The sequence below is a fragment of the Talpa occidentalis genome, unplaced genomic scaffold (genome assembly GCF_014898055.3).
Source record: "Talpa occidentalis isolate TD23 unplaced genomic scaffold, MPIMG_talOcc4v2.1 talOcc4.14, whole genome shotgun sequence".
NCBI classification, from domain to species: domain Eukaryota; kingdom Metazoa; phylum Chordata; class Mammalia; order Eulipotyphla; family Talpidae; genus Talpa; species Talpa occidentalis.
Genome location: NW_023601433.1, coordinates 45282235 through 45308548, shown reverse-complemented (window position 1 = coordinate 45308548; position 26314 = coordinate 45282235). Strand labels below are relative to the sequence as shown.

General features: G+C 40.6%; 1 protein-coding gene across 1 annotated transcript in view; it reads left to right on the top strand.

The window, feature by feature from the left end:
- The first annotated feature begins 572 nt into the window (after positions 1-572).
- DISC1 (DISC1 scaffold protein) overlaps positions 573-26314 on the top strand; it is a 315559-nt gene continuing 289817 nt past the window's right edge. Inside the window, exon 1 of the mRNA XM_054694671.1 lies at positions 573-630. Within this exon, the coding sequence (XP_054550646.1) occupies positions 573-630 (58 nt within the window). The remainder of the gene's footprint in view (positions 631-26314) is intronic.

Genomic DNA, 26314 nt, shown 5'->3' with positions numbered 1-26314 from the left:
CTTTCCCAGGGACGCCTGTCATCTCCCCTCTCTCTCCCTACCTTGCATAACCAAGTCCCTCTCCTCGCCAAGCTTCCATCAGCCCTTGGGTCACTTCCCTAATCGCGCTACTGGGAGGTGCTGGGGGAGGCCACCAGGAAGGCCTCGGGGCCTCTCCTTTCCTGTCCCCGCGCGCCCCCATGGCGCGCCCCCGCAGCGGGATCCTTCAGAAACGCGCCCGAGCAAAAAGCAAACTTTCCACAGGTCCCAGGAGGTAGGCTGCCTGCCTGCCCGCCCCGCCCCGCCAGGTCGCGTGCGTGAGTGTGTGTGTGTGTGCGCGCGCGCGCGCGTGTGTGTGTGTGTGTGTGTGTGTGCGCGCGTGAGAGTGTGTCCGCGCGCGCGCGCAAGGGGCCGGGGCTAGGAAGGAAACTGGCGCCTCGCGGAGCTGAAGGAAGGAGCCTCCCCCTTCCTCGCCAGCCCCCTCCCCACTTCCCGTCCAGCGCTGCGCTCGCCGGCCCTGGGGCGCCCGGCGCCTGCCCGCAGCCGGGGAGTTGGAGGCGGCCGAGGCGGAGCGGGAGGAGCCGGCGGGGCGCATGCCGGGTGGGGGTCCTCAGAGCGCCCCGGCGCGTGGCAGCGGGGCCCTCCGCTCAGGTAGGGGCGCTGTCACCGGGGCCCGGCGGACTGGGGTGTCAGGCGGGGAGGGCGCGCTCTGGGGGGCGTGTAGGTCTGGGGGTGTGTCTCCATTAGCAACTTGGGTTAGTGCACCCCTTTCGAGGCGAGGGAAACTGAGGCAGGGCGCGTGGATTGCTGGTCTGGAGCTGCCAGCCGGCGCCAGGTCGAGCCGGGTCCTTGCTTGGGACAGCGCGGAGTCCCAGGAGCGGCAGTTTTGGAAATTGCGCTGCTCGCACCCGCGCGCGGTGGCGGGTCCTGGTGGCGGAGCAGGCGTGGCTGGGGTTTGGATCAGCTCCCGGACGCCGCGCCGCCTTGGCCCCGGGGGGTGGGGTTCCCTCCTCTGCGCACCCGCTGGTCAGGGGACGCCCCGCCGGCACAGGTCAGGCATCCTAAGGAATTTCGGGTTCCACCCGGCCAGGGGCCTGGCGGAAGAGGTTGGGGGTGGGTAAGGAACGTGGTGCTGGCACCTCCCGAGGGTGCTTGCAAACAGTTTCGTCTCCTCCCACTTCCCAGTTGGCGACTGTAACGCCCATTGCGGGGCTGGGGAGGGACCGCTCGGTTTTCATCCCCAGAGCACGGGTCACACTCTGGATTGGTACTGAAGCCAGTAAGTGAGGGTTGCTTTTCTAGCATGACAGGATTTCTGCCTTCGCACTCTTAAAATATATGCAATGGGATTTGAAACTTTTAAGAGAATGACATTTGTGAGTCAGGGAGTGCTGTGTGGCGTCCTTATGGGGCCGCGAGAGGGCCGGTGACTTCAAACACTTCTCTCAGAACCTCTGAGAGCCTCGGATCTCTCAAGTGTAAAAGAAAATACTGACAACCTGGGCCTTCCTGTGTCAGATTTGTTGTGAGAGCACATTGCAAAATGTATGGCCAGTAGGAAAATGCTATTTTTTAAAAGATTTATTTATTTATGCATACAAGAGCTGGGGCACGGGCCAGAGGTGTGGGGGGGTGAGAGGATTCACCAGAGACAGAGTGGGGAACAGAACAGGCAGGCTGACTGAAGTACACTGCTGAGGGGAGCAGCAGGCAGGACAGGAGAGGTCTGCCGCGCCATGTGGGTTGCTCCCTGGCTGGCCAGGAATCGAACTCAGGCTGTAGTGGCTGCGGATTGCTTCACAGGTTGCCTCTAAACCCTTGCGCCACCAGGGAGACCTGGGAAAATGCTATTTGGATGATCCCAGCATCCTAAGCCCTGGAATTTGGGGACTGCCTGCATCTCAATCTTGGGCTTAGCCCTACCTTAGTTTCCCTGTTTGTACAATGGAGACTACACAGTGTCCCCCTTGTATGATTGTTATGGTGTTTAAAGGTGCAGTGGATGTGGATCACCTAACCTGGGGCATATTATATTTAGTAAGCTCTACATAAATGACTTTAGCTGCTAATTGTTACAAAACAAAACCTAAATAATTTGGAATGTGATGGAAATACCAGTTTGGATGTGATGAAAATATGAATAGCAGAGTGTTTTAAGAGAAATTTAGTTTTATTACATCCAAGCATGGCACATGAAGTCTGTTGAAGGTCAGTTGAGAATCTGAGCAAAAAAGAGGTCAGGGTCAGCTGAGTTTGATGACCTTGGGCCCCAGTTTCCTCCTTTATTTACCAAAAAAGGTAAAAGAAAAATGGGACAATAATTTCTGCTTTTTGTACTGTAAGAGTTGAATGAGGATCAAATGAAGTACAAGTAGCGAAAGCATCTTGAAGGGTATGGGGCACTAGGCAAATACAAGACATCCCCTCTATTGGGAGGAAATAATGGTTTCTGTGATTTTTTTTTTTTTTAGAGCTTACAGTGTGTTGGGCACTCCACTAGGAATTCCTTTGATGAAATTTGCCCTGAACATTTGTGAGACAGTTATTTATAAGCCTTATTATCCCTGCACAAAGCTGAGATTCAGGGTTACTCTGCTTTCCCCCTAAGTTCACATTGCTGTTAAGGGTAGAACCCTAGTACTGGATCCTCTCACCACTGTGTTCTCCATGAACTACCGAATTGAAGCTACAATGATGAGCTATGTTTCAGGGTGGACCTATGTTAGATTAAGGTAACAATGTATCCTACATATTTATAGACTACAAAATAAAAGTGAATTATTAGCCCTGGCAGAAGAGACTTTGAAATGATGTTAATTTCTTTTATTCTGACTTTAGAATCCCATTTCAAACGATCTTTTTGAAAAAAATTAAACAATGAAAACTTACAGAGAAAAAAAGGCATTAAAACCTTGACAGAACATATTGCAAGGACTCATTGCAGATATCAAACTAAATAGAATTTAGTCTGAATTTATGCTGTAATACTTAAATTTGTTAGCACCCTTAGGTTCCACTTGGGATTGAGGCTTTTGGTGTCATGGTTACCTTGCAGGACTGGGACCGAGGATGTTTCTGCAGGGATCTCAGCATTTACTCAAGATAACACCAGAAGGAAATAGACCTCCAGAGAAAGTCTGCATCTGAGAAAGAGTGCATGCCAGGTCCCTGTGCTACAGAAGCAACCTCTAATTTATTTGTTTCCTAAATGAAGCTTTATGTATTTACATGTATATATATATCCATACACATATATATACACGAATATGTATACATGTATATATATTTGCTTTCCAAAAGTAAAACATGCTCATTATAGGAAGCACAGAAAACTACAAACAAGACAAAAACATTAAAAAAAACATTGTAATTTCACCAGTGCAGACAAATAGCTTGGTGTTTCTGTTCTTGTAATCTATTCTGTGTTATGTTCATCAATTTATATCTGTTGCAAAATGGGATGCAAACTATAATTGTTTTGCTAAATTACAACATAATGCTTGCTTATTGCTTGAATATTTAAGATATTAATTTAGGTAAGTCAAATTTTATGATGCTCATTGAAACTTTTAAAATAAACTTAAAAATTTGATTGGAAGATTAGAGATTAAATTATTGAGGATTGAATTTTATTATAAGTTTTGATTAAAATTTGATAAAAGGCCTTCAGAGCAAGGAGAGAGTATTATGAGAACTTTAAATGATAAGATCTAGAACTAGCACAGTTTCTGAGTGTAAATACAGGTAACATTTTAGATTAGGGTCATTAGTCCAGAGTTAGAATTATTCTTTTGCTATTGATGATGATAATTCAGTTTATTTTCAGGGTTCTCATACAAAGAATATTGATTCCAGAGATGCCTTTGGCTGCCACCCTGGAGATGCACAGCCTCCCTCTGGCACAGCTGGGGCCACCTGTGGCCAGCCATTTTTCAGTCAGCACCATTTAATGCAAGACTTTTTGCCATTGGGAGTCTTCTGTTGTTTGTTCTTGATTTTATTTTATTTTTTCTTATATGTAAACCTCTTTAATACAAAATTATAATAGAGAAAATGTACTTAAATGGGTAATCAAACTGTTTTTGATTTTAAAGACTTTGTGGTGAAGGTTCCTTAGCAAATGTTTTTTGGCAACAATCATTCAATTTTTTTGAATTCTTGCCACAGATACTTTGACCATACATATGCTTTGACCAATCACCATTCCAAACCCACTTTTTCTTTTGAAATCATAATTTTCCTCTTTGAGTACAGACTTTGCAATCAGCTTCCAATTTGTCACATCGTGTGGACATGGGAAAGAAGTGTGCCTAACCAATGACTATTATTTATATTTGGCTCTGGAAGGCAGTCAAAGGCCCACATGGTGTGCTCAGCTGCTGACATGATCACTGGTTTTGTGTTGGCTTCCTTTAGCCTCACTGTCTTTCCTTTTGGCCACTTGCTTCCTGTCTTGTCTCAGATATGGATAGTAGATATTGTGGGACTTCCTCTAATAACTAGGGTTGCTGGTCATTGAATGTTATAAACAGAATCATAGAACTTAATACTGGATGACGCTTCAAAAGATCAATTGGTTAAATCTCTTGAGTTCTGGCCAGCGAGGCGTCCTTAAGTGTGGTTAACAAGTGCAACTGCAGAAAACTATGTGTTTGGTCAATATAGTGGTAGCCTGGTCTCAAATGAAGTAATTAAAATAAATAGCCCTTAATTATCTTTCTCATGTCAACTTCAGAGTAATTTCCTAGCACATAGCCTTGTGCTCATGCTGAAAATATGTGGATAAAAGCTTATCTGTTTAACCCCAATACTTGGCCCTCCTGACAGAACTTTTACCCTTTATTTGCAGATGGGTTTGTATGTTCAATGAATGCAATTAAAACAGTAAACTCCATGAGGTGGGGATAGCAATCTCTGAGGATAGAAAGACCATTTGATCCTAGAATACTGGCAATTGTAAATGACAGTGGAGATCATAGAATCTGGCCTATGTACCTTTTATTTATTTATTTATTTATTTATTTATTTATTTATTTATTTATTTATTTATACAAGCACTGGGTACAGTCAGAAGCAGGGGAGGGTGAGAGAATTCACCAGAGCCAGAGTGGAGAGCAGAACAGGCAGACCGATGAAATACACTGCTGAGGGGAGCAGTGGGCGGCAGGGGAGGTCTGCTGCGGCCAGGGTTAGAACCTGCGCTGCAGAGGCTGCAGGCACCTTCGCAACCCAGCACTCAACACCTGCGCCACTGGGGAGGCCCTGGCCTATGTACATTTTAGGCACAAAAAGTGAGGGATAGCAGCAGAGTGTTAGAATCTGGGTTTCTCGTCTCTTAGCTTTCCTCTTTTGGCCAGAGCCACCATCCCCCAGGAAGTGGCCAGAGTGAACAACACAAAGGGAAAGAGGAAATGCGCCTGCCACATGTCCTCTAGGCCTTTTAGAAAACATGGAGTTGTCCCTTTGGCCACATACATGCAAATCTAGAAGAAAGGTGATAGTGTAAACATCAAGGGGGAGGGCACTGATCAAAAATGAATGCCCCATACATGTTACCGTGGCAAAACCTTGCTTCATTCTGTAGTTCTGCAGAATTCATACCTAATTAAGAAATATTAAGTGAATTGAATGAAATCCTTGTTATTATTATTATTTTTGAGCCATCATGACTCTTAAAAACGTAGATTTTTGAGCAGCTACTATGGTCAAATGGTCAATTGACCTAATCCACTTGTGCACTTCACCATTAACTCAACATTTTTAGAGTGCCTACTGGGTCCGGAATTGGAATTAGAGCCATACATGAATAAGGGCTCAACTTTTGACTTAATTTAGAGAAAATCTTGCTAAAAATAAAAACTGCCCATCACCTTGAAAAGCAGCAAGCCTTTGCCATTGGAAGCATTTGTGTTAACACTGGGTGATTCTCTGGTGAATATAATGGGGGAGTCTGCATGTGGCGTACATTGTGTGGGACAGATTTTGAGCTCTAGAATCTTCTGGGTTTTATCTTGTAGGGTTGGGATTGTCTAGGACTTGAGCTACTGTGTGCATTTCCTATTTCCTGCTTATTGGGATTTCACATTTGCCTCCTCCCCTCACCAAGGTGGCTCTATCTCAAGATACTTAGTGAGCTCTCCATAGTCAGCTGCCTGAGTGCAGCAGGTACTGTAACCCCCCAGGGATACACATGTCTAGGATTGATATTAATCATTAACTTGATCATGTTCATCCAGGCGAACAAATCGACCAAGAGTAGAAATGTGCATTTGACAGGTAGCCCTGCATGAAGACTAATTGCTTTCATAAGTGGAAAGGCAAATCCCTCAAGTTTAAAGAGTGAATTGTGTCTTGTATGTGGAATCTGAGTTTAAATTTTGTTTTGTGGGGGCCTGGCTGGTGGTGCAGGAGTCAAAGACACAGCACTATCAAGCTATCACCAGCCACTGCAACATGAGTTTGGCAACATGAGTTAGATCCCTGGCCAGGGAGATAACCCACATGGTGCAGCAAACTTCTCCTGTCTCGTCTGCTGCTCCCCTCAGCAGTGTATTTCAGTAGATCCACCTGTTCTGCTCCCCACTGTGTCTCTGGTGAATCCTCTCATCCTCTGCATCTCTGGCCTATACCCCAGTTCTTGTATGCATAAATAAAAAAATCTTTAAAAATTTTTCATTTTGTGACATGCACACATTTCTTTTTTATCACTGCTGTCTCTTAATTTGTGAGTGCACTGGTAAGATGATTTGGTACAATTTTGAGACTTTGGTTTTGATAGAGGAGAATATATGTGTTTTGCATGTATGAATGACATCAGACTTCATCTTACTCAAATGCTGATGGGAAAGGAAGGACTACTTACAGTGGTCAAATGAAAAAGTAAATATAGAAATAAATTTGGATTCACATGTTTTGAATACACTGTAAACTTAGAATTGTGAAAGCTGTTTTGTAATTATAAAGCCTGGGGTGAAAAGTTGACATATTTCAGTACTATTCTTTATAGTTCCCTAGTGCTTTTTATTATAGTTACCAGTGAGGTATAGAGAAATGTGAGACTGCTAGCTTTAGTTATAGGTAATCTGCATTCAATTCAAACAGTAGTTTTGGGGGCTTTAAATTACTTTGAATCTTTATCCTTATGTTTTGCTTTGGTTATATAATTCTCTTTGAGAGACATAAACTTATCCATTTATTAATTCCATTGCATTTGTCTATTCAAAAATATTTATTTAGCATGTAGTATATATACATAGCCCCATAGTGTGCACAGCGGGGAGTTCAAAGATGTATTAGATTATCCTTAAGGACCATACAGTCTGGAGGGAAGATACAAGGAAGGCTGGTGTTCTTTTCAAGTGATTTAAGACAACCCTTAGAGCTTAAGGATGCTTTTCTGGAAGGTATCCTATTTCTTCCTAAGTCTTCCCATCCTGGTATTCTCTGCTTAGTAATTTTCTTCAGTCAGGCCTGCATGCTGCTGCCAGAATTATCTTCCCAAAGCACAGATGTGGTCAGGTTATTGTTTCTCTGTGCAAAGACTCATTGTTGCCTTGCAAGCAAATTCTTAGCTTCACTTTCCAGGCGTTTTGTAAACTGGGCACCAAATCCCTAAAACTGGCTCTTTTATTGCACACATTATTCTGCCCACCAATAATATGATGGAGTCTATCCTCTTTGCCCTCAATCTCTGCAGATCAAAATGTCATTCCTCATTTAAGACCTAGTCAGTAATATATCCCAGCCTACCCTCCTTCTCTGGAATCCTCTACGCTTTCTCTTTTCTTCTGTTACCGTTTGTTATATATTAAATATACCTTTTTTACTTCAGTGTAAGCTACTGTAGCAAAAGGAAGCTGGCTGGTTTACTTCCTTACCTCCTCATTAATGTAGTATGCTCACAATTTATTCTACTCTCATTGATTTGAATTAAACAGTTTTTTATATTTTAGGTTGAATAACAATATCAGTTATTTTTCTCTTTCGAAACCAGTCAAGCGTTCTAAAATTTCAGTTCAGTTTGAATGTTTGTTGAGATGCACAAACCACATTGTGAGATATTGTGATAGCTTTTAAGTTACAGAGACATATGTAGAATATTGTCCATACCACTGAGTGTTCAGTGCTGAAAAGAGAATTTATTCTGAGGAAGGTTCTGGATGTTGTTCAGGATATTTGGACATGCTTGGATACACCAGATCATTACAAGTAGCTAATACCTAGTAGATGACCAGTGAATATAGGTTGAATGAGAAGTAGAAAAGCAAGAAATCCTTCAATTTACAAGTTATCTGTAGTGATGTTTATTTCTAGGCATGCTAGTTTTGAAGATAATTTAGTTAAGTATTGATTTCTACACTTTTATATAAAATATGCTGCTCTTCTTCTAGTAAGAGATCTAGTAGTTCTCCATCTGTAGAAACTCTGCTTTAATATCCTGGCCATGAGTTGCATTTGCTTAATTTCATTGCTGTTCTCATCTCAGGCAGATCCATATGGCAGGAGACAGGGTTCCCAGCTGTGTGGGGGCCATGACAAATGGGAGTATCCCCACTGATCTAACACTCATGAGTTCACCATCTACGCAGCCAATTAACTAGTCTTGGGAATTGGGGCATGAATTCTGAACTATTTCCCAATCCTGCAGCTTTTGTATCTTTCTTTATGTGACCTAAATGGTCGTTTGAATGGAAAAGTGGATAAATCCTATCAGTTTTACTCTCACTGTCATATTTTCTTGATTCTGATTTGGGATTATCTGCAAATATTACACACAACTATTTATTGTATGTAAATATTTTTGAAGCTTTTTTTTTTTTTAAATAGTCCAGAGGTTTTTCCCTCACACCTGTTGTGCCATGTCAGGCCCCTTTCCTTCTCACAGTGTGCCTGTCTGGGTGGAGAAGGCTGGTGCTTCAGTTGAACCCAAACAGCTTTTTTTGACCTTTTTTTCTGATCATTTTCTTTCACATGTTCAGGAAGCTCTCTCGGCTAGTCCAGTGCCTAGCATGCTCAATATCAAGGTGAATTCTCTTGGTGGGAATCTTGCCCTTGTTTGTTTACCACAATGGCAAGAGTATGCTGGGTAACATTAGAGACTCTTCCAGTGTTGCCATGGTAACGTGTGGGGCATTCCTTCTTGAACAGTGCCCATCCCCTTGCTGTCTACAATATCATTCTTTCTTGTGGATTCATATGTCTGTGGCCAAAGGAATAACTTTACATTGTCTAAACAGTCTAGAGGTCATCCAACAGGTATATCTCTGCCTTCCTTTTGTGTTGGTCATTTTTGGCAACTTACCAGAGATGGTAGTTGGTTCCCTTGAAACTTTTTGAAAAGCATAAGGTGATATATAAGAAAAGGTATTGATATTGCTCCTATTTTCCCAATTTGATTGAGGTGAAGTAGTGTGCAGTGGAAATAAAATGAGATGTACCAAGGAGGTTACTTTACTTTATGCTAATCTTGTAATATATTTATGCTGACATTGTTTTAAAATTTTTGTTCTGCTTTTTAATGAACAAAAGTTCCCCCTTCTCTTTTTTCTAATGCCTTGTCTAGATTAGGAAACTGGCTTTCCCATAAATGAATCATTACAGAACTGGGGGAGGGGTAAGTTAGCTAGAAATTCAATGGAGAGAAACATATAGGTATGTTTTGTTAGTCAGGGTTAAATTAGTCCAGGCCTTGTCTTATTTAACTTCACATCATTTGTGTTAGACCTTTAGTAGAATTCTTACTGACCTGCATTGGTTTAAAACAACATGTGCACCTGATACCTGTATAATGTTACAAGCCAGTTATTTCAGTAAAAAAAGAATCTATTATAAACTTTCTAATACTGCCCCTGACATCAGCCTATAATCTGTTTGCTATATAGTTAGTCCCTTATACCTTAATCCAGGTCTTTGGTTCCTATGATACATGTGATTGGTGAGAAAACTAGATGCCTTTTTCCTTAACTCAGTGGGATAAAATCTTGCCATCACCTTGCTCCTGTGCCCATGAGGTTTTGCCACTGTGGGTATTTAGTCAGGTCAGACGGATGTGAGATAAATGAGAGAAAGTTTGTGGTTCTCAGACAGAGTCTCATTTAATGGATTTTGAAGCACTTTATGACCATTAATCCTGTTGGTTATAGGTTTGATTTTATTGTTTGTTCAGAAACATGTGAAGCACTTGCATATTAAAAGTTTATTAACTCATCATCTATCTGCCTAAGGTGTGAGATAGCTATAATTTATTCACTCATCAAAAGATACTTATTGAACATCTATTATGTCCTTGGCTTTTGATCCTTGGCCTGGCTATTGTGTTGTCTTGCTCTGCCTATCCCTTTGAGATGGCCAAGTTGTGTAGATTGAATGGAAAAGTGGATAAATCCTATCAATTTTACTCTCACTGTCATATTTTCTTGATTCTGATTTGGGATTATCTGCAAATATTACGTACAACTATTTATTGTATGTAAATATTTTTGAAGCTTTTTTTTTTTTTAATATTCCAGACGTCTTTCCCTCACACCTGTCATGCCAAAACCTCACAATGGTTTTAATTATTCTCCTGATGTTGCCTGTTGGATTAATCTTTTGGTGCAAGATTTTATAACCTGAGGGCGGATGATATCCTGCCCTGAATGCTTCCAGAGACTGCTTATCTTGGAGAGAGTATTGGGCAACTGCTGTTACTGATAGAACAAAAGGTAAAGGGTTAGAACTGTCAAGGTGCCCCCTGCAATGCCCCCCATCACTGACAAGCCCATATGATGCTTCCTTGGACCTAAGCACTCCAGTGCTGCTTGTGCAGTTGCGGCTCATTGTGGATGACTGTTATCAAATATATAGTAGAGAGTGCTGGCTGCATAACAGCATATCTGGGGTGGTTCTGCAATGGACATTCTGTTCTAGATCCAGTCAATGTTTGCTTTGGAAGAAGTAATTTACTTTTTTTCTTTATAAAATCTTCATCTATATGAAATATAAACTCTGTAAGATTCTCCACTAGGACATTGTCTGGATTTAGGTTTCTCTGAGTCTTCTCTGATAGTTTTCCTCTCCTGTCTCAGAAAATTCATTGCTCTTGCTGGTATCATTTCATACCCAAAGAGGGCATTCTAACCTTAGAAGAATTGCAGTTCAGCAGAGTGCCTGCCATGGCTTTTCTCTCTAAACACAGGGAGTTTGACTTCTAGCTTGGCTTCTCAGGTGTTTTGGCTCCAGGGAGGAAAGACTCCCAGTTCCCATTTATTTTATAGAACCATTATGAAAATGAACCCAACCCAAGTGCACACTGGGACAGAGAGAGACCCAGCTGCTTGCTTTCCCACCAAACCTCATCGGCCTTAATGTAGAGGACTACACTTTTGGTTTTGTCTCTTGTAAGCTATTTCCACTGAGGGAGAACTTCTGTGACACTGGGGACTTGGCAGTTGACTAATCCTTTGGGTGTTCTTTCAGCATTGTTTGCAGTGAATGTGGGAGTCAAAGGCCCTTCAGTGCAAAGAGAATGCCAGCTTGTTTCCTGGAACCCCAAAGGAGCCAGAGTCAAAGGGGCTTTTTGTTTCACCAGTAGGAAAAAAAAAAAAACCCACAGGAAATCTCAGCTTCAGATATTCCTATGTGGTCTCCTTGTCCCATCAGATTTGACTGTGCTTGGCCCTCTGTTGAATGAGGCAGTAACTAGTATCAAAAATAAATAAATGAAAGATGCCATTCCTGGCAGCTGGGGTTGCGTGCATGTGGCATGTACACCCGCACGAGGAGGAACATTTCCTTGGACCTGGTGTTCAAGTGCTCCTAGTAGGGGACCCTGGGCGAGTGGATTGAAAGTAATAATAGCCCTTCATACTGTTAGGAGTATTGACTGTGGCCAAATGAGTAAAGATCTGACTATCGTGTCCTCCTCATCATTGGCATTCAGTGTTATTTTTGAGGAATTAATAGTAAATTTTAAATCCCCACAGCAATTCTGTCACTTGCTAGGTATGTGATGCAGAACAAGTAATTTAATTTCCTCTGTAAGCTGGAAAGCATTTTGCTTATTCCGTTGTGAGGATAACATGATATGATATAGGCAAAAGGCTTAGAAAATAGTAGCATATTAAAATAAGTGGTTGTAGCTGTGCACATGATATCACCTCACCCTGCGGAAGGGTGAGGTGCCAGTCCAGGGGCGAGTAGGGCTGACATCAGGCTAGGGCCTGGTGCTGAGAAAGACATGCCTTTTTCTAATCCATCAGCTCAGAGGAGCTTCCTTTTTCTCATTTGCCCTCCCAGAGAGGACCTCTTTTTATGGTTTATCCCCCCACAGAGGGCACCTTAAAAAAAATTGCATGATGGGCTATATGTACTAGCAGTGGCCCTGTCAATAGGATGAAGATGCTGAATTAGCAGTCTTCTGGAGAGATTCTTCTGGAGAGCTTTGCCTGGCTCTAACTTGGTCATTTCACTTCAATTTCAATGATACGATTTCCTTAGTCAGAGGAACACTTCTGTTCTTTCCTCATTACTAAAATTTCTGTAGGCTTTTCCTGGAAGCCAAGGCTATAATTCTGTCTTCCAACATTCAGCTCCTTACTACTGCCCTCCTCACCACATCCACAATGGAAATTTGTTAATACACTCAGAAAAGAATGGGTCAGACTGGATGCTGCTTATTGGCTCTTGGGCCCCCGAATGCCCTTCTGAGTTCTTTGCTGCTGGGCTGGAAGTTTGAAACAACTGGAAGGTAGTACAACATCCAGCAACTTCCCCAGCTTCCTTCCGGTTAAGTTCTGCTAGTTAGAGCCACTAGGAGGCCAGAGGTGGGAAGAGAAATACTTCCCGATTCCAGGTTTTATAGAACCAGTTGCAGGTAGTTGCTGGAGCAATGCCAGAATATCAGAGGAGACTCAGAGAAACCCAATCCAATGATGGATGATTAGGACTCCAGATTTGGGACTTCTTGCAGGCTTCAGAACCAGTGGAGACAACCTCTTCAACAGAGGAGCAGATTGAACAGGCTCAGGCACACAGCCCAGGAGCATGAAAATGTGCTCTTTGGCTATGAGTCCTTCTTCCTCTTTGCTTCTGACCGCTCCTTCTCCTTTGTTCTCTTGCACTTCTTTTCATAGCTTTGCAATCAACTCCCTGTACTAAATGTCCTCTGCTTGATGTAATTGGAGTGGTCTCAATTTTCCTGCACTGCCTACGTGGGCTTTGTGAGTGCTATTAATTTGTTAGGTACTTAAGGGCTTGGTAAGTTCCTCAGAGTCTTTGAGCAGAGGTATGAGCCAGGTAAACCAGAGTTCTAGGAAAATTAATCTGCCCCACTGTAAGTAGGAAGAACCTCTAACCTCTTCCTACTTACAGTGGGGCAGATTAATTTTCCTAGAACTCTGGTTTACCTGGCTCATACCTCTGCTCAAAGTCCTATAATTTTTATGGCAGCTATTTAGCCAAAGTATGGTTACCTAAAACCAAACCCCAAGGGCAAGAATCATTACCATGGGTGCCTGTTTGCAATCCTGACATTGCAGATGTCGGTCAGAGCATCATTCTCTCACCCTGCCTGGAGGAAGGCAGTTAACTCAGTGGTAGACATTATCAGCAAGCATACCTGACTTTATGGCAAGCTCCTTTATTGCATGTCACAGATACATTTTATACAAATTAATGCCCTGTGGCAACCCTGCATTGAGCAAGTCTATCAGAGCCATTTTTTTTTTTTCAACAGCAGGTGCTTAATTTGTATCTCTATGTCACATTTAATTAAAGTATATATATTTCTTTTGGCCGCAGTGCTATTGCACTTTTAATAGACTACAGTATAGTGTAAACATAACTTTTACATGCTCTGGGAATCAGAATATTTGTTTTGCCTTATTGTAACCCTAGCTGTGTTGCATTGGTCTGGGATGGAACCCAGAGCTATGGCTCCCTGTTCATCTCCCCTCAGTAGTTCCTTGTTTAGATCAAATTGGGGCCTTTAGCACAGGTCCCAACATTACATTGGCTCTTCCTCCTCTCCTGGGACAGTGGTCTGTTTACAAGGCCTGCCCCATGTTCTGGAATCAGGGGACAGAGACGGGGATGTTGAAATCATGTCACTTCTTATAAACTGATGGAAATATATGTGCTGTGAAAAGTGAAGATGAGCTGTAAACCTAGATGAGATTGTTATTGTCTTGGGAGGAGCATTTCTCGCCCACAGGTTTTCTGACTTCTTTGAAGTAATGATTTTCGGAAATTTCACTTTGAAGGGAATGGGGGAGTAGATCTTAAGGGAATTGAAAGGGACTTTACAGGGTCAGCTGAAGGGAAAATAATACAGTTAATGTTCAAACATGGCTTTATTGTTTTTGTATAAAAAGCAAAGCATAAGCATTGTAAAAAAAGTCAAACTAGTCAAAAATACTTGGTAGAAGAAGAAATAATCACCAAAATCCCGCTTATTTCACTGCTGTTCTTTCTTTCTCTCTCTCTCTCTTTCTTTCTCTCTCTCTCTCTTTTTATTTCTTTATGCATACAAGAACTGGGGTACAGGCCAGAGGTGTGGGGGGTGAAAAGATTCACTAGAGACAGAGTGGGGAGCAGAAAAGGTGGATCTACTGAAATACACTGCTGAGGGTAGCAGCGGGCGAGACAGGAGAGGTCTTCTGTGCCATGTGGATAGCTGCCTGGCCTGCTGGGGATCAAACTCCTGTTGCAGAGGCTGCAGATAGTTTCACAGTGCTGTGCTTAACCCCTTGCGCCACCAGGGAGGCCCCCCTGCTGTTCTTTAATGAACACCTTTCTAGAGTATTCTCAGAGCCTGTGTTATATACATATACAATTTTACAGAAGTGGATTATGTTTTCTAACTTAATTTTTTTCTGGCACAAAACATTTTCATGCTAACGAACTAAAGAATATTGCTTTCTTAGTGGTGGATGTAGTGTGAGAACATATGTTTGTAGAGGTATGAACTGATAACCCTATGTCATCTATGGTGTTGTAAATCAATGCGATCTCAATAAACATAATCTAAAGACAAAACAAAACAAATATTGCTTACATCATTATTTCTAATGACTATTCATTATTCTATGCCTGTGCTGTAATTCATTTATTCGGCACATTAAATGGGGATGTTTACAGTTGTCATCTTTTAGAACATGCTAATTTTTATTAAGATCTTGGATTTAAAGTGATGTTAATTCTCTAACAGATGTCTTGAGATATTCTGACTTAAAACATTAGAAGTTTATTTCTCTCCTAAGTAAAGTTCAGGTTCTCCCTCCATTTATTCACGGTCACCTTTAGTCACTAGATTTGGATGGAGAGGCCCTGCCTTACATGACCAGTTAGGGACTCAGGCTGTCGAAAACTGTGCCACCTCCAGGCTGTGACATCCAAGATTGCCCTGGTCTTGGATGCCCAGCCAGCAGATAGTGGATGAGAAAGCAGAGGATTACACAAGAGGTGTGTAGGGATCAGAACTGGAATAGGCAGCTACCCCTTCTATGTACATCCTATTGGCCAGCCTTAGTCACAATCAAATCAAAGCTTCAAGGATACTGGGAAACATCCCTTTGCTGTGTATGTGGGAGGAAAAAGCCTCTGCCAGAGCTCCCCCTTTGGTCAACAAATTCCTCTTTCACTTTTCCTTTCACATCTAGAACCCACTTCTTCCCAGAAGGAGACACGTTAGGTCACATGTAGACATAGTGTCTGTCGTAGGGGTGGAGAGGTTCTTCTTAAGCTGGTCAAGCAATCAGAGTAACATCAGACAGGTTTGTAGAAGAACAAATTTAATGACAGACACATGGAGAATCTACATGCATGTAAATTCTAAAGTAAATAGGACATGTGAGTATTTATCCTGAGGAAGGATGGTCTAAGGACTTGGGCCTTCAAGAAGAGAGAAGGGGGACTTCTATGATGAAGAGAGAGTGGGTCATAGGACAAAGGCCTGATGCTCTGTAATTTCATGTTTACCCTGCTGTATAGACAGGTTTCTCCTCTAGCAAGCTGTTTTGTTTTGTTTTGTTTTGTTTTTTTAAATAATGCAAAAGCTAGGTAATTTCATTGCTGGTGGTTAAGGGAGTGGTAATAATTTTTCTTGAGGGTGCAGGGCCTTGAATGGCCTTAGCTTGAAATGATCCACATGCCAAAGGGGGGAAGTCTTGGGGCAGCCTGCTCTGGACATCTTGGGGTGACATACCCTTTGCTAGCTCACTCTTCAGGGTCTCTGGCCAATGTGCAGTCTTCTCTATCATACCTAAATCAGGGTCCTCACGGTTCTGTGATTTATAAGCTAAAAAAGAAAAAAGTTATTTGTCCTTTCCCCTAGCACGACCCAGGCTTCAGTGGTGGAGCAGAGACAGCATAACAGCACTAAAACCTCCCATTTTGAATAGGGTAAAATGGGAGATGCCTAGTAGACACAGGTTTCAAGTGATTATGGAAGCCAGTGGATAGCCAAGGTGAAGGCCTCCAATCAGGGGCAATTAGACCTTGATTCTGCTCTCTGAAAGAAATCTGTTATCATTTGTTTCCTATAACTCCTGGCTCTGTCCTGCCAATTTCCTTCCCATCTTTAGTTCTCCACGGCAACATTTGAAGTGGTCACTGGGGAGTCTGCCATCTTTAGAAAGCGGCACACAGTATTTGCTGCCCTTTGTTTGGTGACTTAAGGTTTCTTTAAAGACTCAAATAAATAATTAAAAAAATAGTCCAGGTTTGTTGTGTCTCAGGTCATACATTTTATCCATACTGTTTGTCCAAACAGTAGGTTTCTCTTCTATTTTCTTTCATTGAGTTCCTTACATGAATAACTAATCTAGAAGTTTTTGCCTAGACATTATTATCAAGCTTTATCTGTTATGTTACCTTACTGTTCCATGTCCTTCTCAATTAAATGGTGATTATGTAGAGGCCCCCAAGCTCAGGGAAGGAAACACTCATATTAGTTATTTTAAATTCAGTTTCTTTCTGTACTACCTTTGAGTCTTCATCACTCAAAGCTTTTTCAATCTTATTTCTTACTGTTTGAGATTCTGAAGCAGTCAGCTTTTCCAACCCTTTCAGCATACAATTTTTGGGATTCTATCCCCTTCTATTTGTACTTGCAAACCAACAAATTTCACTGAGAAAATCTTTTTCTTTAATATTACTTTAATATTATATTTACTATTTCTTTAATTTTATTACAAATATTTCTACATTCCAATTTTTTTCCTTAGAGCTGCAAGCTCAGTCTACACTGTCTGTTTCTTAGTTATTGAAGGTGATGATGTTACCAAACATCTTGCCCTTGTGTAACTTGGGTCTCCATCTTTCCAACCTCTGATACTAGTTTTCTTTTTGTCTACGTCCTGATTACAAAGTTGGTACCTCTTATTTTAGGTAGTACTCTATGACAAGACACCAATTTCTATATTAATTAATGCCTGCTATTATAATATAAAACCCAAAGTTCTCAGTGCCATATCATTTTCAAAATTTATTTCTTGCTCACATATACTATAGTTTGAGGCAGAGTTGTTTTTGTGGGTAGTAGTGGGAGAGCAATTCATCAAGGTGTGTGATTTTATATGTGCCAAACACCAGAATGTGTGGACATCCAAGAAACTGAAGAGACACATAGGCCTGCAATTAAATGCTGCATATACAGTATGCAGACCAATCTCCCCTTCAACATCATCTGCCCTGTTGCCTGCTGGTTTTCAAATCCTCATACTTGATACATATGATTTTTTTTTTTTAAAGATTTATTTATGTATGCATACAAGAGATGGGGTACAGGTCAGAGATGCAGGGGGTGAGAGGATTCACCAGAGACAGAGTGGTGAACAGAACAGGCAGATTGATCCAATCACGCTAGTGAGGGGAGCAGCAGGTGAGTCAGGAGAGGTGTGCTGCACCATGTGGGCCCCTGGCCGGCTGGGGATCAAACTGCAGAGGCTGTGGACTGCTTCATAGTGCTGTGCTTAACCCCTTGCGCCACCAGGGAAGCCCATTGATACACATGATTCTGACTTTAACTCACAGTTCCTACAAGTTGGCAATGAACATCCCCACTTTGGTTGTATCACTTCCCACTCTCTTGTCTGAAAGAGTTTTTCTTTCAAAACCTTCTAGGAAGCGTATTTATTTTTTTAAATGAATCCAGATTAATGACTTGTATCACTTGCCCTTGTTTATTACTCATATTGTCTGTACCACAGCTAGCAATCACATTTGATATTTATTTGACACATGTATTTACACTTTATCTATTTTATTAGTTTCCCCAGCCAAGATCTAAAGGGGCTAATGCTCCTTTCAGAAACTGGCATTTAGCTCTGCAACCTTCATGGGGAGTCTTACTTTTCTGTTGAATCGGTAGATGCTTTACACAGGATCTTAACCCTAAGGATTAGCTTGTGGAAGCATCACAGATATTAAGTTGAGCAGACATGGCTATGCTACTGAACTTTGTGAGCCTTAATTTCTTATTTCATATGTATTTTTAGATTTTAGGTCCATTTAATGTGCTTCCACTATGTGTCAGGCCATGTATTAAGGTTGACAATTAACTAACACAATAGGCTAAGGAGGGGGATACTATCCTTATTTTTTTTTTTTTCAATGAGAAAATTGAGGATCAGAGATACTAGGTAACTTTATGAACTTACCCAGTTCATAAATGGAGGAACTTGTCTTTGAACCCAGATGTCCCTGATTCCCTTTTTATTATTATTTTAAAGATCCACAAATATTAACAGCTGTCCACATTTCAAGCCTTTAACATCTCATTATGCCAATGATCTAAGTTGAAGCCCATCATTATTTCTCTCTATCCTTTAATGATTGTTGTGGTGGGTAGAATAACTGCCCCTCAGTCATGCTTACATCCTAGTCTTTGACACTTCTGAGTAGGTTGCCTTTCGTGGCTCAAGAAGCTTTGTGGATGTAATTAGCAAGGGGCCTTCAAGTGACAAGGCTGTCTCGGATTATCCCTGTGCACCCATTGCAGTCACAGCACCCTTCCAGGTGAAAGAGGCAGGCAGAGGCCAAAGGCAGAGAGAGATTTGAACATGCTGAAAGTGCTGGTGTTGAAGATGTAGGAAGGGACCATAAACTGAGGAATTTAGGCTGCTTCTAGAAGATAGAAAAGTCAAAGAAACAGCTTTTCTCTTGGAACCTCCATATGTAAAGTAACATGGCCTGATTTTAGATCAGTGCCAACTATTTTGACTTCTGATCTCCAGAACCAGAAGCTAATGAATTTGTGTTGCTTTAAGTTATTAAGTTTATGATAATTTCTGTTTTAAATAGCAGCAATAGGAAATTAATCCAATAGTTTTTCTGCTCTCCCAATCTGCTTGATGATTTCTGACTCATTCTTTAAAATTCTCTCTTTCACATCTTGCTGTCTGTTACCATTCTAAGTCATATTCAGGGTTCACCTTCCCTGGCTCGGTGACTACTCTGTATAGGTATAAAAAGGCGCTCTCTTCTGCTTAAGGCCATGCCTTGTTAATGGCCCTTCTGGCTGTTTTCTCTTAAAAGTTATTCAAAGAGAAAAAGAAGAGTCCTTATGTGGTCTTAGCAGAATAGGGAGCAGACCTGCCTCCCTTGATCTGAATGCTAGGTGTCTTCAGTGTGAGCTAATACAATGCTTAGTTTTGGTGCTCATATCACATCACACTGGACACTCAGGTTGCTTATTAACTACATCCCCTAATCTTTTGACATCTTATTAAAACAAAAGATTTGTGAATTGTTCTTGTATCTCATAGAATGTCTGCCATTTTGAGCCATGTAGCTTTTGGCTCCAAGAGGAAAAAAATGTACTGAATTAATGTCTCTAGGGGAAGATTTAAAGACCTGGCTAATAAGGAGAGACAGATGGAATTCTGAGAGAAAGATGGCAAATTTTGGAGCTAATCTAATTAAAGATCTATGGTACTTTTCATTGGGGCATAAATAAAATATGACAATGATTGTCAGCTCAGAAACCCTCAGTTAATATCTAATCTTATTTTTTTAGCATTACATAGAAATGTTATGTTTTAACAAATATCAGAACCATATGAAAGAAGCTGAGAGAAGCAGAAGACACACAAGGTAGGCATCTGCCCATCCCCTGGTCTACCCACTCCCTACATACTCTTCAGATGGCATGGGATCTCCCAGCCATTTCAATCTGTGGCACTGACAGCTTACAGGGTAAAGTCAAATGCTCTTAGGGAAAAGAAAAGAAAAGGCTTTCAGCCTCTCACAGTCATTATGGGCTCTGAGGATGACTGGAAACCTGAGAATCTGTAGAGGAGACTTCAGAGTTAACTTCAGAGAAGGAGGTGCTGAGGTTATTGAACATTCTCAGACATGGACTGGTTCTTTCCATTTAAATTCAAAATGGCTGTGCCCAAACCATCTGGGTTTCCTAGAATTTGTATTTAAATGTTGACGCATTCACAGGCCAATGTTCCCAAGCAATGCAGCTGAAATGTAGTACCTCCAAAGCAGGTAAACCAGTTGGCTCCCTTGCCACCATTGCTTGGTCACAGCCTGGCCTCAGGAAGACAGGAGCCCATAAACTGAAGGAAGTTCCTACAGAACAGTTAGGAGATAGTGCCCCCTAGAGGGAGAAGAGCAACTGGAAAAACTATTTCCTCTAACCTCAAGGCATTCAAGAGGCCTGCAGAGGTCTCATTCTTTTTGGTTTCGATAAATCTGAGACAATCCAAAGATACCCAAGGTATGTAGGGATAAATTTAAAAATTTACACATTTGAACTTTGTTGTCTGTTGATCCCTTTGGGGTTTTCCTCTCTTTAAATGGTAGAACTAAGGCGTCAATTCTTCCTTACCTTCAGTGACCTCTCTACAGCCCTCTTATCCCTGGTAAGTTACACAGTAGTTATTCTGCTTGCATCATCTGTTGTATTAATACACACAAGTAATTGTTAAAATCAAATTACTTTTGACTTGGGTAAATGTAATTCAAATTTACTGACCATAGGTTAGAGATTTAATTTAGGATTCTTATTCTTTGAAAAATTATCAATTCAAATCACGAGGTTAGCAAGGAAGGCAGATTCTAAGACTTGTGGTAGAAGGGGCCTTAGTTGTCATCCGTGCTGAGGGATGCTTTGTTGAATTATTCTGGGAACAGAATGGTCACGACTTTCAATAGATTACTTGTAAGTAGGTAAATGAAAATGTTTTGTAAACTGTAGAACATTCAACAAATATTAATATTAAATGTAACTAGTATTCTTTAAGAATTTTTTCCCTGACATTGCCTGCTTTACATGAGCGCCTATCTTGCTTTTTGCAAATTATAGGTTGGAATAACTTTATAAATCATTAAGCAAAAATTTCCACCTCAGGCTCTCATTCTTGTACAAATGTGGGTTGTGTTCTTTCACAGGTTGGGGGTCCAAGAGATGATTTTCATAGTACAGGCTGTATAATGGAATAATATTGTTTCACATTCTTATATTCTACTTCTGTCAAGGAGAAAGTCTCAGTTTGCTGCTGTGTGTCTTTAAACTTCTCTAAAACTAAATTCCCTTTGTGATAAAGACAGAGCGAAGCAGGCTTGTCTCCAAGGCTTCATTGTCTGACAACAAAAAAATGCTGCTTTGTTTTCATTGTCTTCATTTGTATGACTATCTTTTCATTGGCAAGTGATTGTCCTATCTCACTTACAGTAGTATTGTCATAAAGTATACTTTAAAATATATTTACTGAAGCAAAAGGCATGAGCAAGTTTATACAAAAGTATAAAGGAAATATTGCATGTGTGATAAGCACCATGAAGTGGTGTGGGACCCACTGATGTTCGGAATTGGAATGCGTGGCTTTCTATGGTCTTTGAGATATGGGCCATTGATCAGAGAGCTGCCATTTATAATGGACAAGCCTCAGTTTACTCAGTTTCACATGGCAGTCCTTAAAATATTGGGAGACAGTATTCACTTCTCCTAAGCTTTTCCTTCATTTAGGCCTCACCCTGCCAGATCTTCCCATGTTCTCTGTATGCTGCTCCTAGTCCCAGTTTTGCCAGAGTCGGTCTGATTTTCTCTTGGAGAAGTTCCCTGTTCATTGTGTTCCTAGAAGCAGTCTGTTCTGATATGGAGGAACCCTTCCTGAAGTCATATGAGGAAGGGAACTCAGGGTCCAAAGGAGATGATTAGGGATGACATAGAAAGAATTACAGTGAGGGTGATGGCTGGAAATTTTTATGAGGTACAACTGGGTAGAGATTCAGGAGCAATATTTATGTCCTCAGATGTGTTTACATCAGTGTACAAAATAGGAGTGGTAAGACAAATGAACTTAAAATATTCATATCAGGTGGTGAATATGGAAATATTTTTGATATTCTGTTGGAAAGTCTTTGAGGGTATTTTTGAAGCTAGCTTCTCTGAGCTTGAAGAATTCTCATCTTTAAAACTGGTTGATCAAGTGAGGTTGATAAGCCAACAAATGTCAAAATGATCTTTTTATTATTTCTTTATACCGTTGCTACTATATTTTTGATACTCTATTTATACTTTTCATTGTTGTCTATCCTTATTTATTTAAGAGGATCTAGTGGTCCCAGTTGTCCTTTCATAAAAGGACTTTACTATTTCTGAGTCCTCCACCTTTTGGCTTTATTGTCTGGATTTAACCATAAAGAGGTTTTTTTTTTTTTTTTTTGTTCCTCAAGAAGGCCCATCGGTGTTTTAGTATCTATATCTGTACACATTCAATAATAATTTTTTGTTTTCTTTATAACTTTGGCAACTTAGCTGGGTATAAAATTCTTGCATTTCCCCCCAAACCTACTCTATTAAGTGTCATTTGGCACTGAAAGTTGCTTTGGAACCCAGTTTGAATTCTGCCCTTTGTATTTGTGACTTGAGTTGTTCTGAAATTCATATAGGATTCATTCTTTTTCTTTGGTGTTCAGTGATTTTACCAGGTTTTCTTGGTGTTTTATATTTTTCTTAGATGCTGCTTACATCTTTTATAACTATAAGTTTAGATTAAAAAGTTTTATTCTATTATGTCTTTCTTTCCCTATTACTTTTTTAATTAGATTTTATTGATTAACCATTTGTTTGAAAAACTATCATTGAGTTTTACACCTCAATAGATATATACTTCATTTACCCACCATTAAATTTCTAGTGTCATTATTCTATCACATTGATATCTTCTATCCTTTGCTCTCATACACCTTCCCCTTCCCACTGGTAACCAGCATATCTTTTACGGAGTCTAAGAATTATTTTTGTTATATTTTGCCAGTTTGATTTCTTCATTTGTTTCCACAAATAAGTGAAACCATTTGGTAATTGTCTTTCACTTTCTGACTTATTTCACTTAACATAAGCTATACCTCAGATCCCACTATATTGTTAAAAAGACTATTTTATCTTTTAAATAGCTCAGTAGTATTCCATTGAGTATATATTCCATGATTTCTTTATCTGATTATCTGTTAATAGGCATTTAGCATGTTTCCAAGTCTTGGTTCTTGTGAATGCTGCTATGTGGTTCCCTATTCCTTTCTCTACCCAGGAAACACCTATAGTCCACAGGTGTATATTATCTGTGTATATATCATCTTCTCTTGAATTATTTTTCATCTACTTTTTGCTTTACATTTTGACATTTTCTCAAGCTGCTATTCCAAGTTATTGATTCTATTTTAAGCTGGAACTCTACTTCTTGTTGCCTTTGAGATGGATTTATTTTATGAACAAACTGATAGAGAACCCAGATTATGGCAAACCTTCCTAGGTTATTGTTTTCTAAAATACTTTAATATTACTATTTCTCAAATTAACTCAAGAACTAGAGAGGAATGCATTGATTTTGGTGTATGCTATTAATTTCATTCAAAGTATTTTTCAGTAATTCCTCATAATTTGAGAAGTAATGCAGTGTTAAAAGTATGACTCTGGAGCACACTTCCTGAATTTTAACTTCTGGAAGTTAAACTAAAACTTCTGGAAGTTTTAACTATAGGAAGGTGCTAATAATAGGACTGTTAACGAGAATGAAATGAATTAATATTTGTAAAATGTTTGTAAGAGTGCCTAATATAAATAATAAGTAGTTACAGTTGACCCCTGAACAACACAGGTTTGAACTGTATGGGTCCACTTATATAAGAATTCTCACAATGGAGTCTGTATTTATGGATTCAACCAACTGTTGATGTTGGTCAATTAAATCTGCAGATGTGGAACCCACAGATATGGAGGGCTGACCATAAAGCGTCATTATAACATTCTCAGATTTTGGTATGGTGGAAGTAGAGGATTGAGGGAAGGGTGTCCATATGTGTAATGAAATAAATTCTTCTTGGATACCAAGGGAGGACTATAGTTAAGTTTTGGGGGAGTCAAAATACAGGTTTTTGACTTAATGGGATCCACTGTTCCTAAACAAACCCCACATTGTTTAAGGATCTACTGCATTTTAGTATCTAGAAAATGAATAGGGCTTGTGATCATGCATTTCCATTAAAGTCTCCTCCTCAACTTCTTATGATTTGTTCATTTCAATGGGCCCACAGAAGAGCTATTAACTTGTCTTTATTCCATCTTCTTGTCCCGGAGGATGCCTGGTTTGTCTGAGTTTTTATTTAGAATTTACATTAGAATTTCACTTAGAATCTATTTGGTTTATCCTTTAGAGTCTACTTTTTCCCTTCTTGATGTCAAAGAACTTGCCAATCTTTGTTCTTTGGTAGAACCATGATTTTCCAAACCCTAATGAATATATTTGATACTGGGCAAAACCACGGGGTGCCCAGGGACCCCAAACTGTTAAGGGAAAAAGTCCATGTTGCCTTTTCTAAGGGACTGTGCCATCTGTGTCCATAAAGGCAAATTAGCCAACTTTTAGTGTGCTCAAAGATGTTTAGAGAGAAGAGGAAGGATTTCAAATAACAGACTCCCAGACAAACTTCAAAATCACCCATTTCCTCATAGTCAAACACCCAGCTGATTAAGCAGGACCTGGAACTGAGCTGCCAGGAGAATGGGTTCAAGACACCTCCTGATAGGAGAATACAAACAATAAGTTGGGCAGAACTCAGGAGACTGGAAGAAAAGAAAATACCCCAAATTCACAATGTACCATTCAAGCTGGATAATCCACAATGAGCTATCAAGATGACCACTTCCACTGTCTCTAAAGAGCCTGCCTGATGAACACTACAGCTGCCAGGATGAAAGACCAGGAGCAGCCTCCCCTCTTGTCCCTCCTTCCTTCTCATTCCCTACCACTACATATATGCTCCTTGCTCCTTCCCCCTTTCCAGCAGTCCAATTCAGGAATTCCAGGTCATGGCATTTGTGAGTTGTAGTCCAAGGAGAATGAGATGTTGACGATGGACAAAAATGATGCCCACTCCCATCATTACCCAAAACCATGGTGGTACTTCTCCCACTACTGTGGGACTTACATCCTATAACATATTTCTGTGATCATGTTCATCAGTTCCTTTGGCACTGGATCATAATTTATCCAACCTCTTTCAGAGACATGAATTCATTTGAAATGATGAGGTGTTCTCTTTCTATCTTTTTGCTTCTTGTGGGCTTTATTTTCTCCTAGATTATCCTTTGATGCTATCCCTATCCTTTGAATCTGAAGATCATATTCTTTAACAGAGATGAAGGCTGAAAATCTGATCTGTGTAATTCTGCTCTGTCTTTTCCCTCACTTGCTACCATTATGTCCCAATTTGTGGATCTGTCTCTGCCTGTTTGACTTTCTTGCCCAGGTTTGTCTGTTTGTTGGTTTGAAGCACATCTTTTTGCTGTCCTTAGCATATTTACAGAAGGTGTAACTCATTTTGGCCTTTAGTCTTTTTGACATTTTTCTCATTTCTTCCTGATCCTTTTGTACTCATTCCTTATCATTTCCCTTCTATTTATCTTTGCACATGCCCTTTGGAAATCTCTACCTTTCAGATAACCTCCCTTGCAATCTCAGTAGTACAGTACTTCTAGAAGCCCTTCCCACTTTGCCTGCCTGGGGTTATAGTACTAAATAAGTGCCATCGGCACTTATGAAAAAAATGTTCCTTGACTTTCTACCCTAGGATTCTGGTTTGAGAGGCCTGGGGAAAAGCTCAGAAATCTGCATTTTCACAGGCCTCCTCTGTGATTTTGATGCAAGTGATCCCCCACTCAAGCCACACTCAGCTAGTTTGGAACAGAGGTTGCCAACCTCTTTCCTTCCTTAAGCCATAAGTAAGGGTGATAAGTGAGCATGCGGTTCTCCCTGGGGCTTAACCCAGGATTAAGCACATATTCTTGGTTTGTTTGGCTTTAATTTTTCCCTTCTATTTCCATTCAAGAAAGACAACTGAA